At 40.4% G+C, this 17,641-nt stretch overlaps 1 protein-coding gene across 4 annotated transcripts in view; it reads left to right on the forward strand.

Moving 5' to 3' along the window:
• Su(z)12 (Polycomb protein Su(z)12) overlaps window positions 1-17,641 on the forward strand; it is a 134,140-nt gene that overhangs the window by 47,478 nt on the left and 69,021 nt on the right. For 3 of the 4 annotated variants that reach the window (XM_068393291.1, XM_068393293.1, XM_068393290.1), the window contains exon 5: window positions 1,227-1,336. In XM_068393291.1, the coding sequence (XP_068249392.1) occupies window positions 1,227-1,336 (110 nt within the window). The remainder of the gene's footprint in view (window positions 1-1,226; window positions 1,337-17,641) is intronic. The other variant, XM_068393292.1, reaches the window with a different exon arrangement.

The raw sequence follows: 17,641 nt of genomic DNA on the forward strand, positions 1-17,641 counted from the left end.
AGTGGTTTAAACACCTTAGGCTCCTTGATGGACAAGTAGCAGAGGGTTGAGGGCAAAGGTTCCCCAGGATTATTCTGAGATGAATGCGTAAGAATGACTGGCTCTTTCTCTCATCTTCCCTCTCTTGGGCAATCGTCACTTAGGGTCCTCTGCAATGCTGTCCTTACCTATCTGCAGGTAAAACCATTTTCCTTGTGTATTATCATAATATTTGCTGCGTCCCCATACCCCTAGCGAGGGGAAGAATTGGGTAATGTCTATGGTACCCGTGGAAGATTCCTATGACTCGAATAACTCTTACCAAGACAATCACACTTCTAGTATCACAAGCACGCAGCTTGCTGGCCATGCATAGCAGGGTTTTTGCTAGGTGTAGGGTTTATACTAGTTATGTGTGGAGCACATACAGGGAAACCGCAGGTCAAGGCCTAGAAGCTAGTTGGCACGGATTTCCATTGTCCTAAGGGGTAACTCATCCTCTATAATTAGCATTGGTTTGTATTAGTGATGAAGCAAATGACAATTTTGGAAGTAATTTGTATTTTTCCTAACGATATAAACTTTTTTTCTATATGTATAGATTTGCCGGCTAGCACCAATCCCCCTAGAAGTTCTTCCTCCTAGTAAAAGTTGTTACTCAGCCTAGGTGTGTGTGAGTGGAGTAGCAAACTACTCCCTCCCCCCGCTAACTACCGAGTGGATGGTTAACCCTCGCTAAAAGTTTATGGTTCGGCTTTCAGCTTCGCCAAAAGTAATATCCCTTATGAATATCTACAGGTTTATATCGTGAGGAAAATACAAATTACAGTACTTCCAAATTTGTAATTTTTTAGTCGTTTATAATTTTAACATGAATGATTTTGAAGTTCAGATGCAGAGCTACTATTTTACTTGTCACCCTCTTCCTACATTTTAGAATAGGGTATGTCTTAGATTTGTAACCAAAGAAACCAAAATTTTTGTTAGGTGAAAAGTGGTGAATGAGATTCTCTAAAAAGGGAAAGTCTTGTTCATTGTCTGGATACTGCTTTGCTTTTTAGAATCTCCAATTCAGTACAGTATTTAGTGTAAATTATTGATCATTAAGGCATTAGTAAAAGTAATAATATTGAAAGTTTAATCAAATGAATAGTTTAGAAAATTAAAACATAATTAGAGTACAATTGGCATTTGCTTTAATTTTGTATAATCAATTGTAAATTTTTATTTGAAGTTGTGTTTTACAGTGGATGGACAATTTGGTGACGTAGCTCGTGTTGAAACGTTTATTGTTAAAATGTGTCACAAAAAGCGAAAAGAGTCGTCTTCACCGTTGATGCAGGTATTTAGGAAAGCTGTACGTTTTTTATTATGAAGTTTTGTTCTGTCGTTTCTTAAGTTTATACTTGTAAGTTTAATATAAATTAGTGTTAGAAAAAAATACAAAGGGAAAAAGTTGCATCAGACCCCTGTTACAGCAGTTGATGTCGTTTGGTTTCATAGTAAATTAGTGCTCTAACACTCCTGTATTTAATTGTTTATGAGGCCTGAGAATTCTTTAAAGCAATAACTTTGTTTTCACGGAATTCACAGTTATATAACATTGAGTAAAGGACAGTATACACAATTCCATGGAAGTAAGACCTATAGAGTAGGGCTTTAACTGAAAAGACATATGATTAACACTCAAGGGCTTTAGAATTATATGGATTTATCCATTTCCTGAAAATGGCTCTCTAAGGAAAAGAGAACTTCAACTCATCAATTTTATAATATACAATACAGGGCAGTTCTTTGACAAAAAAAACATAACAAATAAAGGGCAATATTTACAATTGTGTGCATTAAGAAGACTAGCCCTTGAGCCTTTTATGTAAGTGAATTTTCAATCCCTGTTTAAAAATTACTTTCTGTTTATTGTTTAATTGCTGTCCTATATTGCTTAGTAAAAGCTGTGGATGTTATCCTTTATTTGCTGTTATGTAACTGCAAATGGTATTGATTTTATGACTTGTCAAGGCTGAGATGCAATTTTTTTTTTTTAGTTTTACACTGCTTACTTATATAGTACATGGCCATTTAAATTTAAACTGGTATGTTAAGAAATTGTGAAGAAATTCACTCATATGCTGCATAAAAATTCTTTTTAGAAAAGTTGACAAAAAATCTTTGAAAGACAGAGAATACTATTCAGTCTCCTACAGCCAGAGGAAACCACCATGAGATTTCTGGTGTAAAGAGAAGGGAAATGTGATGTAAGTCTTTTACACAATTGAAAATAAAGGGCGTGTACAATAGTGCTGTGCATATCTGATATTTAAGTAATGCCTTTGAAGAGCTTTCTTTTAAGAAATCAATGTGATTTTCCATTGATAAGAGTTATCAAATAGATTTTTTTTTTTTTATAAATTGTGTCATCCTTTTTTTAACCCTAAAATTATTTTTTAAGGAATCATGAAACTAAAGATAAACTGAAGAAGTTTAAATTCTATAACTTACACCTTAAGATGATTTTCATTCATAAATAGCAAAAAAAACCAATTGTGCCTTATGTTTGTTTACCAACCCTTATAGTTAAGAGACCTCTCAGCTCAGTGTGTTTGTGAATGATTTTCTTAAAATCTTGAAGCAAATTGAATGAATCCTTACCAGAAGTTTTTCCTTTCTTGTACCTGATACAAACCATTGACATTTAATAGGAGTATGAGTTCAGCGAAGGTGGAAACGGTGGTTAAACTTTTAACAAGGTGAACAATAGTTTTCTTTTGGATGGGGGGACATCCACCCAACAAGTAGTGCAAACCTCACTTTGACTTCGGCTGCTGGTCAGTAACGACGGACTTCTCTGTGTCCTCATCTGGTTGTTTTGATCTTTTAATTTTCTTTCACTTTGAATTAATGCTCTGACAGGCACTATTGTTTGAGGGATATTAGTTGCGATTGCCATGGATATGCAGTTTCCTGATGACTAATTATGTAACAGTTTTATTGTGTTACAGCAGAGGCAAGGGACAATTACAGTGCGCTAGAGACTTACCATACATACCTATGATTAGGATTTAATTCCCTCTCCACCCAAGCTAGGACCATGGAGGGCCACACAAAGACTGTTGATGACTCAACAAGTAGACCTGTAGGCTCCTCAAACCTACCATCTGTAGCTCACAATGATTGTGAGGTTGCACACTACAAGAAACTATCAAGCTTGATCGGGTCTTGAACACCAGTCCAGCAGATCGCTAAGTAAGGGCATTTCCAATAGGCTGCCACAACCGTTACCCAACATGCTATTCCTGTCAGTTAGTATATCTGTTGCTGTTCAATTCATCTTGTGTGTGGTCTTACAATCATGACGAAAACGTGAATCTAAGGAAGTTGGTGCTCCCGTTGGAGGACGTTTTGCCACTGCTTAGTGTGAATGGGAAGGATGCCACCTTTCTTCTTTCCTTTAGTGTCTGCTGGTTCTGGAAGGTGCTAACAACGTTTTGCTTGGTTGTGCAATTGTGGTCTCTTTCCCATGAAAATGTCATTTTTGACCAGCATGACTCTTGAGTGGACGAATTGCAAGTTGTTTCTTCTCCTCTGCCTCTTTGTTAAAGTCTTTGCTGCAATTTCGAGAAGAACAAATAGATGTCTTCAAAGAACCTGTGGAAAACTGATCGATAGAAAATGTATCACGGGATCTTTACCCTTTCTCTCCCATAGGGAACATCCCTTCTTGATGAGTGCTTAGAGTTGTCCCATAGTGGGAAGAAACATAGGTGTCTGTGTGCTTGGTAAGGGTGTTTACACACCTTTTACTTGTGCTCAGTTTCGTGCCTGGGAGGAGTAAGGACCGAGAGTTGCCCCTTGGCAGGAAGAAACGTCCATTCACAACTCTTACAAGCTAAGCTACTGCGCTCTCTCTCTCTCTCTCTCTCTCTCTCTCTCTCTCTCTCTCTCTCTCTCTCTCTCTCTCTCTCTCTCACGTGGCTTTAGACAAGAGATCATGTGTGACAAATCTTTTGGAATTTCCCCACAACTTGTTTAGCCTATTATGACGAAAGCAGTGCAATACACATCATATACCTAGACTTTCAAAAGGGTTTTGACAAAGTTCCTCATAAAAAATTAATGGTAAAAATTGGAGCACTCGACATTATTGACAAGTCAGCTGAATGGATTGAAGATTGGCTAACAAACAGAAAACAGAGAGTTGTAATTAATGAGAAGTTTCAGAGTGGGCAGCTGTAACAAGCGGAATTACCTCATGGATCCGTCCTTGGACCATTGCTATATCTGATCTACATTAACGACATAGATTTAAGATTAACTAGTAGAATAGCCAGATTTGCTGACGATACTAAATTTTGCATAAATGCTGCAAGCTCAGAAGACGTAGAAGCCTTAAGAGAGGATCTAATGAAGCTAGGAGAATGGTCTAGAAAATGGCAGATGTAAAGTCATGCACATAGCTTATAGTAACCTACAATCAGATTACTCACTGCTGGATAATGAAATAGAAAGAGTGGACCAGGAGGAAGATCTCGGTATTATTATTAGCAAGGATTTGAGGTTCACCAAACAGAGCATTAAAGCTGAAAAGAGAGCACAGAAACTAATAAGCTACATAGAGAGACAATTCAAATACAGAAACAAAAACACTGCACTACAGCTGTACACATCTCTATTAAGACCCCATCTAGAATATGGAGTCCAATTATGGGCTCCTAATATACAGAAGGACTGAAAGCAATACAAGCTAGAGTCACCAAACTAGTTCCAACACTAAGGCAATTTGGATATAGACAGAGGATGGAACGTTTGAACTTATTTGATCTGCAAACTCGACGACTAAGAGAACAGTTACTAGAGGCATTTAAAATTCTTAGAGGTATAGTATAACAAATGTAGATTACAACAATTTATTCACGCTTATCACAAATTAGTCCAAATCAGTTACAAGCTTTAATTGAAAAGAAACAATACCACCACTCAATGTGGTAATTTTTCTACAAACAAAATAGCAAATACTTGGAATAAACTTCCAGCGTATGTAGTAAACAGTAACACAATAAATAAGTTCAAGAATAAGTTAGGCAGGATTATAAATCTCTCTCTCTCTCTCTCTCTCTCAACCGAGGTATGAGAACCTCCCCTGACTGATCTCTCCCACGTATGTGTGGGAACGTATCTACTCCGGAAGAGGATTTTAGTACGTTCTTGCCTTGCACACTAGTTGAGAGCTTATGTATTGGTAACGCTACTTTCCCCAAGAATACCTTATGGTACGTGGTACAGGTGTTCATACGCCTGCTACATCTTCTCAGTCTAGATTGAGACCGAGCATGCATACCCGCATGCAAGACGATGGGGTCTGCCATTGTCTCGTTCTTTTTTCATAATTGCAGAGACAACATCCCTGCAGAAGGAGTGGGGTGGAACATATGATTAACAAGCAGTGCAATGATGATGATGCCACCAGACTTTCTCATCCCAGCTACATTATCTATAAGTGCAGTCTCCACAAACATGATCATTAATAACATCCTTCCCAACCTGTCTTGTTATGGGAGAGTTCATGTCAAATATATGTAACAGCGTGAAAAATTTTGCATGCGTAATTCCTGGTCTTGTAGCGGGTCTTGTGCGAGTTGAATACTGTATATATCTGTACTGTAATACTTGATTGTTAAAATACACCAGAAATTTAAAACAAAAGTATAAAAATGTTTTTTTTAAATATAAAACTTACCCGCTGGTTATATAAAAGAGCTGAAGTCCCTGACGCCAGGGCAGAAAATTCAAATCTCGCGCTATCGAAGATACGCCAGGTGTACCAACCGCACCCTAGCGGTAGAACAGGTGGAACTACACACCAACTTCAGTTCTTCTCTCTGCCGTCATAGCTGACTGACATACAGAAGTTCGCTCTCGTGTTTTTACTCTCTTGGGAAGTTGTTTGGTGATGTACAACGTTCTTTTTTGAGTTTAAGCTATCGTTGATTAATTTTCCTTGGTTCTTATCTTGAAATCTTTTTGTTTGAGATTTTCTTTATTGTTTTTTCCCTTACTTTTTGCTTGTCGGTCTCTCACGTTAACTTTAAAATGGCCGACTCCTCCCCTGCTCAGCGTAGGTGTGTTAGTGAGGGTTGTCGTACACGACTTCCTAATGGATCTATTGATCCTCATTCTATTTGTGTAAAATGTAGGGGTAAATTTTGTTCATTAGATGATAGGTGTAATGAGTGTCTTTCCTTAACTAATGATGATTTTGGTACTTACGATCGTTATGTTAGGAGATTAGAGAGAGATAGACTTAGGCGTAGTTCTTCCCGATCTGTGGATAGAACCTTACCTAATTTACCTGTTCCTAATCCTGTTCCTTCCCCTGTGGTGGTAGATCAGGAACCTACTATGAAGGACATGTTTACTGCTATTTTGTCTCTTGGTGAGAAAGTTGAGTCCTTAGCAGCCGATAGAAATACTATCTTTTCAGAGTTAAAGGTATTGAAAAACCGTGATCCTATCGGAACTGTGGAAAGTGTTTCAGTGTCTGATGTGGTACCGAAGAATCGTGACTCTCTCGGTGTTGTGACAAGTGTTGATAATGTGGTTAGTGTTGCGGAAGGTGCGTCGACTCGAGTGTCTGATGTGGTACCGAAGAATCGTGACTCTCTCGGTGTTGTGACAAGTGTTGATAATGTGTTTAGTGTTGCGGAGGGTGCGTCGGCACGATCTTGTCGTTCACCTAGCCTTAGACCTCTTTCGAGCTCTCGAACCCATGGGAGAAGTAATGTCGAACGGCTTAAGGGAACGAGAAGCATCATCAATCGTGCAGACGTCCCCTCGAACGTTCCTGTTGCCGTAGCTCAGGTCGTTCACCCTCATCGTAGGAAAGGGGAGGTTCATACGTTATCCCCGTCTTCCGATGAAGGGTCGGGGAGTGAGATCTGGCGGCGAGCGTCGAGACCGCTTAAACGCTCCCATGTTGATTCACAGCGTCGGGAATCGCCTGTGCGGCCAGGATGTAGTTCGTGGGGTTCACCGGAACGTTTCCGTTCTCCCAGCGCTTGCACTCCGGCCAAACGTTCGGATCACCGTGTTCGTGCGGATATGATTCCTTCCGATTCGGACCTTGTAACTATTCATGCACCTCCTCTTCCATCGGATTGGCTTTCTTCCCCTGAAATGCGTGGTGACATTAGTGCGAATCTTCCTTCTAGGAGTTCTGTTGATCCGAAATGGACTGCGCTTTTGTCTATGAAGGAACAACTCTCGTCGTTGATGGATTCTTATCAACCAGGTGTTGGCGTTGTGTCTGGGCGTTCGATGTCAGACCAGGTATCGCACAAACGTTCGATGGTATATGGCCTTGACGAGTTATCACTTAGGCGGTCTCCCATTCACAGTGTTCAACGCCAGGTTGATTTTGATGAGTCGCGTCAGAGAGTTTTGGTTGACCAGTTTGCGTTTTCTGGTCGCGGGGAAGAGCGTCGGCGTCGACAAGTGGACGAGACGCGGCAACAATTTGAAGTAGTGGATCGCCCGCGGCAACAACTTTTGGACGCGGCGCGTCAAAACATTGGTTTACAGCGGCGACATCCTGACTCCTTTGATCGCTCGCAGCAACAGTCCTCGGACTTTACGCGACCTCGCGGCGATCTTCAACAGTTACCTTCTGATTTCAAGCGTTCTTCTGTTCAACAACAGTTGAATTCTAAGCGGTCTAAGCAGTTGTTGGTTGAGGATGATCGTCTACATGTCCGTGTTTCGCATCAATCTATTTCTACTTCTCCCCACCAAATTGACTCAGATGTTGGCCTTGACAGGCAGTCCCATCCAGACGTTGTTCCTTCGGTTCAGGCTGCAGCTGTTGCTGCACTGCCAGAAGACGAACCAGAGGAAAAGTCGGATGAGGATAATCCTATTGAGGAAGTCTCTGAGAATGAGGAGGAGAAGCATTATCAGCATGCTGTGGACCTTCGCAAGTTTATGCTTATTTTGACTGGAATTTTCCCGGATTCTTTTACCCCTGTGGCCCCTCGTTCTCCGCCTTCTGAATTCATCTTAGGTAAAGCTACTAAGGTTCCAGTTTACACCAAGATGGTTCTTTCTCGATCTTCTAAGCGGGCCTTGAAGTTAATGGGTTCTTGGTTGGACTCCAAGAAAGCTTTTGGCAAGACGGCCTTTGCCTTTCCTCCCGCTAGGTTAGCCTCTAAATCTAGTGTGTGGTATGAGACTGGTGAAGTGTTGGGCTTGAGTTTTCCTTCTTCTGCACAAGGGGATTTTTCAAGTTTGGTAGATGCTTCTCGTCGTCTTGCCTTAAGGAAGACGAAGATTTGGTGGTCCATTCCAGAGTTCGACCATTTGCTTAAAGGTCTTTTCAGGGCCTTCGAAGTTTTTAATTTTTTGGACTGGGCTTTGGGGGCTTTGAGTAAGAGGGTCTCTGATATGACGGAAACGGACACTAGTGGTTTGGTTCATTTGATGTCCTGCTTGGACAAAGGTGTGAGAGATGGCTCCAACGAACTTGCTGCCTTGTTTACAGCTGGAATTCTCAAGAAAAGGGCCACGATGTGCTCCTTCCTCTCCGCAGGAGTGTCTCCCTATCAGAAGACAGGCCTTCTTTTCGCACCTTTGTCTAATTCTTTATTTCCTCAGGAATTAGTGGGCGAGGTGGCTACTGCTCTCACTCAGAAGGCCACACATGACTTAGTTACTCATTCGACTAGGAAAGTTTTGCCTCCGTCATTCTCCTCTCGAAAACCTAAGGAATCTTCTTCTGGGTTTCGTCCTCAGTCCTTTCGTGGGAAGCCCTCTGGGAGAGGCTCTTTTAAACCAGAAGGAAGGAAACCTAGAGGCAGAGGGGGCAAGTCCGGCCGAGGTAAAGTCTGACTGCCCTCTCCTTCAGACAGCAGTGGGGGCCAGGTTGACTCACTTTTGGGAGGCTTGGGAGAGGAATGGAGCGGACCCCTGGTCCGTCCAGGTGTTAAAGGAAGGCTACAAGATCCCCTTCCTGACCAATCCTCCTTTAGTCACAGATCCAGTGGATCTTTCGCCCAAATACAGAGAGGGTCCCAAGAAACAAGCCATGCTTCTACAGATGTCTCTTTTATTAGAGAAACGAGCAATAGAGGAAGTGCAAGATGTTACGTCTCCGGGGTTTTACAGCCGCCTTTTTCTAGTACCCAAGAGTTCCGGGGGGTGGAGACCGGTTCTGGACGTAAGTGTGCTCAATGGTTACGTCCAAAACTCGACGTTCACCATGGAGACTCAGAAAACAGTTCTGGCAGCTGTGAGGAAGGACGATTGGATGGTCTCTTTAGATCTTCAGGATGCCTATTTCCACCTTCCGATTCATCCCAGCTGCAGACGTTATCTGAGGTTCATGGACGGAAACAAGGTCTTCCAGTTCAGGGCTCTTTGTTTCGGACTTTGCACGGCTCCTCTATTGTTCACCAAGATCATGCTGAACGTGGCAAGCATGCTGCATTCGAGGGGAATCAGGGCCTCTCTGTATCTGGACGATTGGCTGATAAGAGCCTCCTCAGCCGATTGTTGTTTGAAGGACCTCAAGATGACTTTGGATCTCTCCAGAGAACTGGGTCTCCTGGTGAGCTCGAAAAAATCACAACTCATTCCATCCCAGGAGATTCTTTATTTGGGGATGGAGATTCACAGTCGGAGTTTTCGGGCTTTTCCGTCGTCGGTGAGAATCCAAGCAGCCCTCCTAAAAGTACAAACGTTCCTGAAGAGAGATCTTTGCTCCGTCAGAGATTGGATGAGCCTTCTGGGGACTCTCTCGTCGTTAGAGAAGTTCGTGACCCTGGGGAAGTTGTTCTTGCGTCCTCTTCAGTTTCATCTCAACCGCCATTGGAAGAAAGGGGACAGCCTCGACAGGGATTGCATTCCCATCTCGACTTCCATCAAGTCTCATCTTCAATGGTGGAACAACGAGCCCAGACTGAAAGAAGGCTTGTCTTTACTTCAGAGGAACCCAAACCTCGTGTTGTGTTGCGACGCCTCCAACTCGGGGTGGGGAGCCACTCTAGAGAAGCAGGAACTTTCGGGGACTTGGACGGTAGAGCAAACCTCTCTCCACATCAATCAAAAAGAGCTTTTAGCTATTCATCTGGCTCTCATCGGCTTCGAAAAGCAGATCAGGGGCAAGGTAGTCCAAGTCAATTCGGACAGCACGACAGCTCTGGCCTATATTGCGAAACAAGGCGGGACCCACTCATGGCCTCTGTTCGAGATTGCAAGACTGCTCCTCATCTGGGCGGAGGAAAGGAAGGTGACTCTTTTGACGCGGTTCATCCAGGGAGTCAACAATGTGAGCGCAGACAGACTCAGCAGGAAAGGTCAGGTTCTCTCCACAGAATGGATTCTGCACCCGGACATCTGCAAGAGTCTGTGGCGGTTATGGGGTCGACCTCTCGTGGATCTCTTTGCCACCGCGAAGACCAAACGACTAGAGTGTTACTGCTCTCCGGTTCCAGATCCCGAAGCTTTTCACATAGACGCTTTTCTGATGAACTGGTCACACATGGAGGTTTATGCCTTTCCTCCGTTCAAGATCCTTTACAAAGTGATTCAGAAGTTCGTTTCACACGAGGAGACCAGAATGACACTGATAGCTCCGTTCTGGCCGTCAAGGAGCTGGTTTCCAGAGGTACTGGAATGGATGGTGGATGTCCCGAGAAGCCTTCCCATGAGACCCGATCTTCTCAGACAACCTCACTTGGCCCGAAATCATCAAAACCTCCGAGCTCTACGTCTGACTGCCTTCAGACTATCGAAAAACTCGCTAGAGCTAGAGGATTTTCGAAGAAGGCAGCCAAGGCAATTGCAAGGGCAAGAAGGTCTTCAACCATCAAGGTGTATCAGTCCAAGTGGGAGTTGTTCAGGGAATGGTGTAGAACTAACGCGATTTCCTCTTCCAGTACATCGCTTTCCCAAATAGCAGATTTTTTCTTGGACCTTAAAACTAAGCATAACTTCTCGTCATCAACTATTAAAGGTTACAGGAGTATGTTGGCGACGGTTTTTCGACACAGGAACCTAGACCTTTCTGATAATAAGGATCTACGAGATTTACTTAGGTCTTTTGATACGACCAAGATGATTCAAACGGCTCCCATCGCCTGGAATTTGGATGTTGTCCTTAAATTTCTCATGAGTGACAGATTTGAGCCTTTACACTCGGCTTCATTTAAGGACTTAACCTTGAAAACCCTTTTTCTAGTTACCCTCGCCACTGCGAAAAGAGTTAGTGAAGTTCACGCTTTAAGCAAGAACATTGGTTTTCGGAATGGGAAAGCCATTTGTTCTTTGCAACTGGGGTTTCTGGCCAAGAACGAAAACCCTTCTCGACCATGGCCCAAATCCTTCGAGATTTCTAACCTTTCGGATTTGGCTGGCGATGAATTGGAAAGGGTTCTCTGTCCAGTTAGAGCTCTACGGTGTTATGTGGACAGAACTAAGAATCTGAGAGGTAACTCAGACGCTCTGTGGTGTGCAGTTCGGAAACCCTCGATGCCCATGTCCAAGAATGCCTTGTCTTTTTTCGTTAGATTGTTGATTCGAGAAGCTCATGCTCAGTGTGATGAGTCGGATCAGAGGCTCCTCAAAGTCAAGACACATGAAGTCAGAGCGGTAGCGACTTCAGTGGCCTTTAAACAGAACCGTTCTCTGCAAAGTCTGATGGATACAACATTTTGGAGAAGTAAGTCTGTTTTTGCATCCCATTATTTGAAGAATGTTCAGACTCGCTATGAGGACCTTTTTACGTTGGGTCCTTTTATAGCTGCTAATGCGATAGTAGGTGAATGATCTACCACTACGTTCCCTTTTTTCCTAATACCCCTTTTCTATCTCTTGGAACTCGTTTTTTATGGTGGTTTGTGGAGATTGGGCGTCAGTCTTCCGCAATCTTTGATTTGGCTAGGTGGTCAATTTGTTCCTTGAGTGCACCCGGAACAAGGGTATTGGTTGAGGTCCTGTCATGTTATAGGTGTTTGTACCGTTTGACAGCTCCTAGAGATTTTCAGCCCGAGTGGATTACTGGATCTCTTAAGGATAGCGGACGAAATGAGGCAGAGTATCATTGCTGTCAGCTTCCTTATCAGGTGAGAACTGCTTAAGTTTATTGTATGTAACCCTTAAGTGAATTTTCTGTATGTAGCTGTCTCTGACCCGCCACCAAGGGGTGTCAATCAGCTCTTTTATATAACCAGCGGGTAAGTTTTATATTTAAAAATGATATTTTCATAATAAAATAAATTTTTGAATATACTTACCCGCTGGTTATATAAATTTAACACCCTCCCTCCTCCCCTCTAGAGACTACCTATGGTATGGCTATGAGGCATGGAAGAACTGGAGTTGGTGTGTAGTTCCACCTGTTCTACCGCTAGGGTGCGGTTGGTACACCTGGCGTATCTTCGATAGCGCGAGATTTGAATTTTCTGCCCTGGCGTCAGGGACTTCAGCTCTTTTATATAACCAGCGGGTAAGTATATTCAAAAATTTATTTTATTATGAAAATATCATATTAAAGCACAATTGACTGACTAGATAATCGTAATTTTCCTTGTAACAATCATATTTTCTCTTTTAACTCTTGAAATGCTTTTTCTATCCTGGTTTTGTGAACAAGAAATCTCTTGAATGACTTTAAAAATACTGAACATGTTACTGGAAAAAAAAGATTTACAAGCATAATTCCCAGTCTTGTGCCTGCAGATGCTGCTACTCTGGTGAAGAATCGTTGTGTAGTGCATACCGAGAACGTACCACTCCAGTAAGCGCTATTAGTACATTCTCTCCTCTTTCTGCTGGTGACATAGGAATATTGTACCAGGATTTTTTTTTCTTTTTTTTTTTCATCACTGTACTTGTCAGAGCTACGTGATTGGACACCCTACCTGTTTTTCAATGACTTTCAGATCACAGAAGAACCTATGGTCATTCTCATTGCTTGTATGGGCTACTATATCTTCCCTTCATGAGTGTAGAGGTTTCCTCGTGCTCTATGTCTTTGTGTTTCATCTTCACGGGAACGTTCTAATTGTGCCTCGCTCTTGTTCTCCAGGATTGTCACTTCCCACTGAATTGGCCATTCATCATGGTCCAAACCATAATAATCAGTGACAGTGAGCTGGAATTGTGTTCAAGAACCACATGAACAAAACTTTTGCTATTTCTTCAGTGATCATTACTTTCAAGTCAGCAGGGAACTTGTACACCTGTCTCCTGTTGTTTCCCAGCTTTACCAGCTCAGTCCTGTCACCCCAAAGAGAAAGAAGAGAATGTCGCCGAAGCACCAGCCAACCTATCGGACCGAGTCTCACAAGACTTCGTCCGGTCCCCGTGCAGGGTTTTGTGGAAGGAGTATCTCTGTACCAAACCCTACCCTGGGAAGGTGTTTTTGGTACAGGGTTCAGGAGCTCTCATCCCTCCTAACAAACACAAGCACTGCTGGACACGACAATTGGCAGTTGACCTCATCTCACTGTAGGTAAACTACACAACCGAGTACCTTCTTATTACAATTTGAATTATATTGACATATCAACTCCATCTTCCTTTACAGTGGGGAGGATGGATGAAATACTGTATATGCACCCATCATTTATAATGCTCATACATTTGGACCTCCTATCCACAGGGATATATATTCTTCAGTGACTGCCTACCAATTTCTGGTTGAGACCTTGTTTACCTTGTTAAAATTTTAAGGGCTGTTTCCAGTTTGACTGAAGTTAAACTCCTATTGAAGGTTAATGGTTATATAGTTAAGAAAAATACAAATGATTTAAACATTTTGTGATTTTATTGGAATCTTTTAACTTTTTCAATTCATCTAGTAATCAAATTTTTAAGAATTCGTAATGTATAAGTAAGTGTTGATCAATTTATCAAAAACAGTCTCTGGTACCTTAGCAGTACCAACCAAACTTGGCCGAGTTCCTTGTCAGACAAAGAGGAGCGATGATAAGAAAAATCACCCTTTTTTTTATGTTAGCTACTGCTCAAAATGGTAGATAGATAGGTGACGGTAGTTAGGAATGTTAGCTCATTGGTCTGTTTGAAGTATTTTCTAAAAATAATTATTTAAGCAAATTTAGAATGATGTTATTTGATATCAATTTGTTTAAAGTTCTGTATTTGAAATAAGTTTTTGATAATGCATAGAAAAAGTATATTTAGATCAGTGTTAGCTTTTTTGTAAGACATTATCCAGTTGTTAGTGTACTTATTTTACTGTATCAGTATTTTATCCTCCATTTCATATGCCGTGTGTTTAGAGTTTAAGAGAAAAGCCCTTGAATTTACTATATTAAATAGAAAAATTATAAAAGTACAATGCTCTTATTAAAGTATTTTGATTTGGCATTTTATATTATCAGATGTTACAGAAGCATATGCTGTGTATGTTTAAAGCCCACTTATAATTACCGGTATTGTCATTGGTAATGTCATTGTACTTACAAAGATACCATGCAATTGCGTTTTAGTACCCAAATCGGTTAGTTTCCAACGTTGGTCGAGTGAACTCCCTTGTGAATAGATTGGGTTAAATTAGAAAGATGAATCCAATTTAGGTAATTATAAATAGATTCTGACCTTTAAGATGATACCAGGTAATTATACAGTATATTGAAAGAGCTTCATATTAAAAAGTATACTTTATACAAATAAGAAAATAATTGAAATTATCCAAATAAGATTTTACCTGTATTGTATTATAAATACAGTACTGTACTTTACTGTATTATTTACACATCGTTATTATTACTGTAATACAAGTATGAAATTTATTTGCTATTCATTAGGGTTTACGGTTGTTTATTGTCCGTCCATCCATGGGATGGCTGGGAATGTAGTACCCATAGGTAAGGAGGACATACTTTATAAGGACTTGGGGTGTCTGGGAGTGTTGTTAAGTAGGAAGTGCATTTTTATTGATTTTTGACACACTCAACTACTTTTTCTTTGAATGTCAAGGAATGACTGAAATGCAGATATTTTTTTAGTAAATTCTTAGATGTTCTAAATTTCAGAATTGTTATTAACAGATACCTATGCATCAGAAACTCGTAGCCTTACTAAAGCCTTAAAACAAGCTAGTTACAATTCAAAGAGCTATGGATAGAATAATGATGGTAATAACACCAAGAGACAGAAAAAGAGCAACATGGATAGAAGAGCAAACAAAGTAGAGGACATCCTAACAGCATGTAAGAAAAAGAAATGGACATGGGCAGGACGTTATTGAGAATGACATAATATGTGGACATAAGAATAACAGCAGAATGGATGACTAGAGATTGCAAAAGAAGCAAGGAAAGTAAGAGAAGACAATGGATTGACGAACTAAGAAAATTTGCATGTTTAGGCGGCCATTGAAAGACTATTAACTGATACGAGTGGAAGGGCATGTCTGAAGCCTTTGTCGTGCAGTGGGCTAGTTACAGCTGATGATAATGATTAGTTACTTTAGTTTTTAAAGATTTTAAAGGCTGCTCAGGAATGGCAGAGGCGAGGGACAGTGACATTGCCCTATCAAACAGGACAATGCCCTAGAGACTGACCACATATACATATGATCAAGACTCAAATTCATCTCAACCCACTCTAGGACTAAGGAGGGCCAGGCAATGGCTGCTGATGACTCAGCAGAGAGACCTATAGGCTCCCCCAAACCCGCCATCCTTAGCTCACAAGGATGGTGTGGTTTCAGCGACCAAAGGAACTAACCAGTTTGAGCAGGTCTCTCATCCCAGTCTGGCGATCACCAGTCAGGGATGTTACCATATAGGCCACCACAACCATAGTGTTTACAATTTGCATTACTTAAGTTTATACATGGTGCCATCCTCTTGCTTCATGTTTCTCATTAAGAGCTTAGTGAATAGCACTACAACTTGAAATACCTAAATTGAATGCTCCATTGGCTTATTTAGTTTCCTTATATGGTTTTGACATCCTTTGTTTTATTGATTTTTATATTTTTCATACAAAGGGAGATTAAGTGTTTAACTTAAGACCACTTCTAAAAAAGGAAGAAGAAAAGAAGAAATTTGCTACTGTGAAATGGTCAACATAATCTGATTTTCATTTTTGAATACTATACTAAATGCTTGACTAAAGGATTGGCTCTTTAAGTTATCAGTGTTACTAATGTCCCTACATCAGATTTTCATATAACATGTTAGATGTAGAGTGAGTTCTCCACAGTCTTTGTGCACTCTGCCACAATTCCAACTGGATTTAGATATTCTGTTGGTCTTTTTTACATATGACTATGCTCCCTTTCTGAGTTTTAATCATGTTCAAATTGCATAGATGAAAGTATACTATGCTAGTTTAAAATTTAATTAGTCATGTTTACATTATGAAATAATGTATCCCTCCTAAATTTATAGAATACTGTATTTTGTGTGGCAAAGTTAAGAGCTTTTCAGTTTTTAGCTAACTCTTAAGTTGTCATTTTGGACTTTCACTTCTTATTTATGCCTTATAAACATACTCCAACTAGGTAAAACTATTCATCTTCAAAAAGATTAAAGCCATTACTTTGGTTGGAAAAGTAGCATTACAAACAGCAATCAATGAAAAAAACATTGCTCAGCGCATATACATACTGTCACCAAGACGTTACTTTATTATGGTGGGAAATGATTTGTCAAGGCCAATTGAGCTTTAATGTTAACTGTTGCCTACTTATACTGCTAAAAGAACTACAATAACCAACATTATTACTGTGATGGTTTTGCAGTCTTCCCCTGCAAATAATCAAATCCATGAAATTCATACCTGTGAATATTAAAGGCACTAGAAGAGTTGGAAGATCCAGCCTACATGGCTGAGAACTAAGAAGCGTGAAGTTGGAGATGATGAGTGGAGAAGTACTGAATTAAAAGCTCAAATTTGTGACGACTGGCGAAATCTAACCGAGGCCCTTTGCGTCAATAGGCATAGGAGATGATGATGATGATTATTTTTTAGATATACAATTAAAATATAAGAATTTTTATATAGATTTTAGAATTTTAATTGCATAATTTCTGAAGAATATATCCTATTTTATTGTAGCTTAAAATTATTTGCTTATACTGTAGATCAGGATGCCTGAAAACTTTTAATCAGTCAATTATACTGTAGATTAAGAAAATATTTGTTCTTTGTAACCCATTAATCATGTTATCTTTATGCACCTTAAGATGATCTCCAGCTTATCTGAAATAAATGCTTCTATGTGGGTGACTAAGTTGTTCTTTTCATACTGATATGTGTCTTGAAAAATCAACAGCTCTAGCATTGGCATCTCATTTTCCTTTTCAAGTTCCAGAGGTGACATTTCTTATATTCTTAACAACCTTGGTTAATGTTTTATGGGTATACATTAATTCCCATGGTGTTATAATAAACAAGGCTGATACTCCAGTTGTGACATCTAATGATGCCAGAGTTTTGTTAGTAATTAACACTGAGTAACCTGTCCCTAATTTTTTTTACACTTACATATATAAAATGTCAGCCAGATTGGAATGACATCTCAAATGTTCCTTTTTACTTGAATTTATCACAATTGATAGGCTCATTTCTTCTCCTCTGCTAAAATACTGAATTGATGATGAATCTTGGTTTAATAATGATTGTAGATATGCTTGCT

This window comes from Palaemon carinicauda, chromosome 19 (genome assembly GCF_036898095.1).
Source record: "Palaemon carinicauda isolate YSFRI2023 chromosome 19, ASM3689809v2, whole genome shotgun sequence".
NCBI lineage: Eukaryota > Metazoa > Arthropoda > Malacostraca > Decapoda > Palaemonidae > Palaemon > Palaemon carinicauda.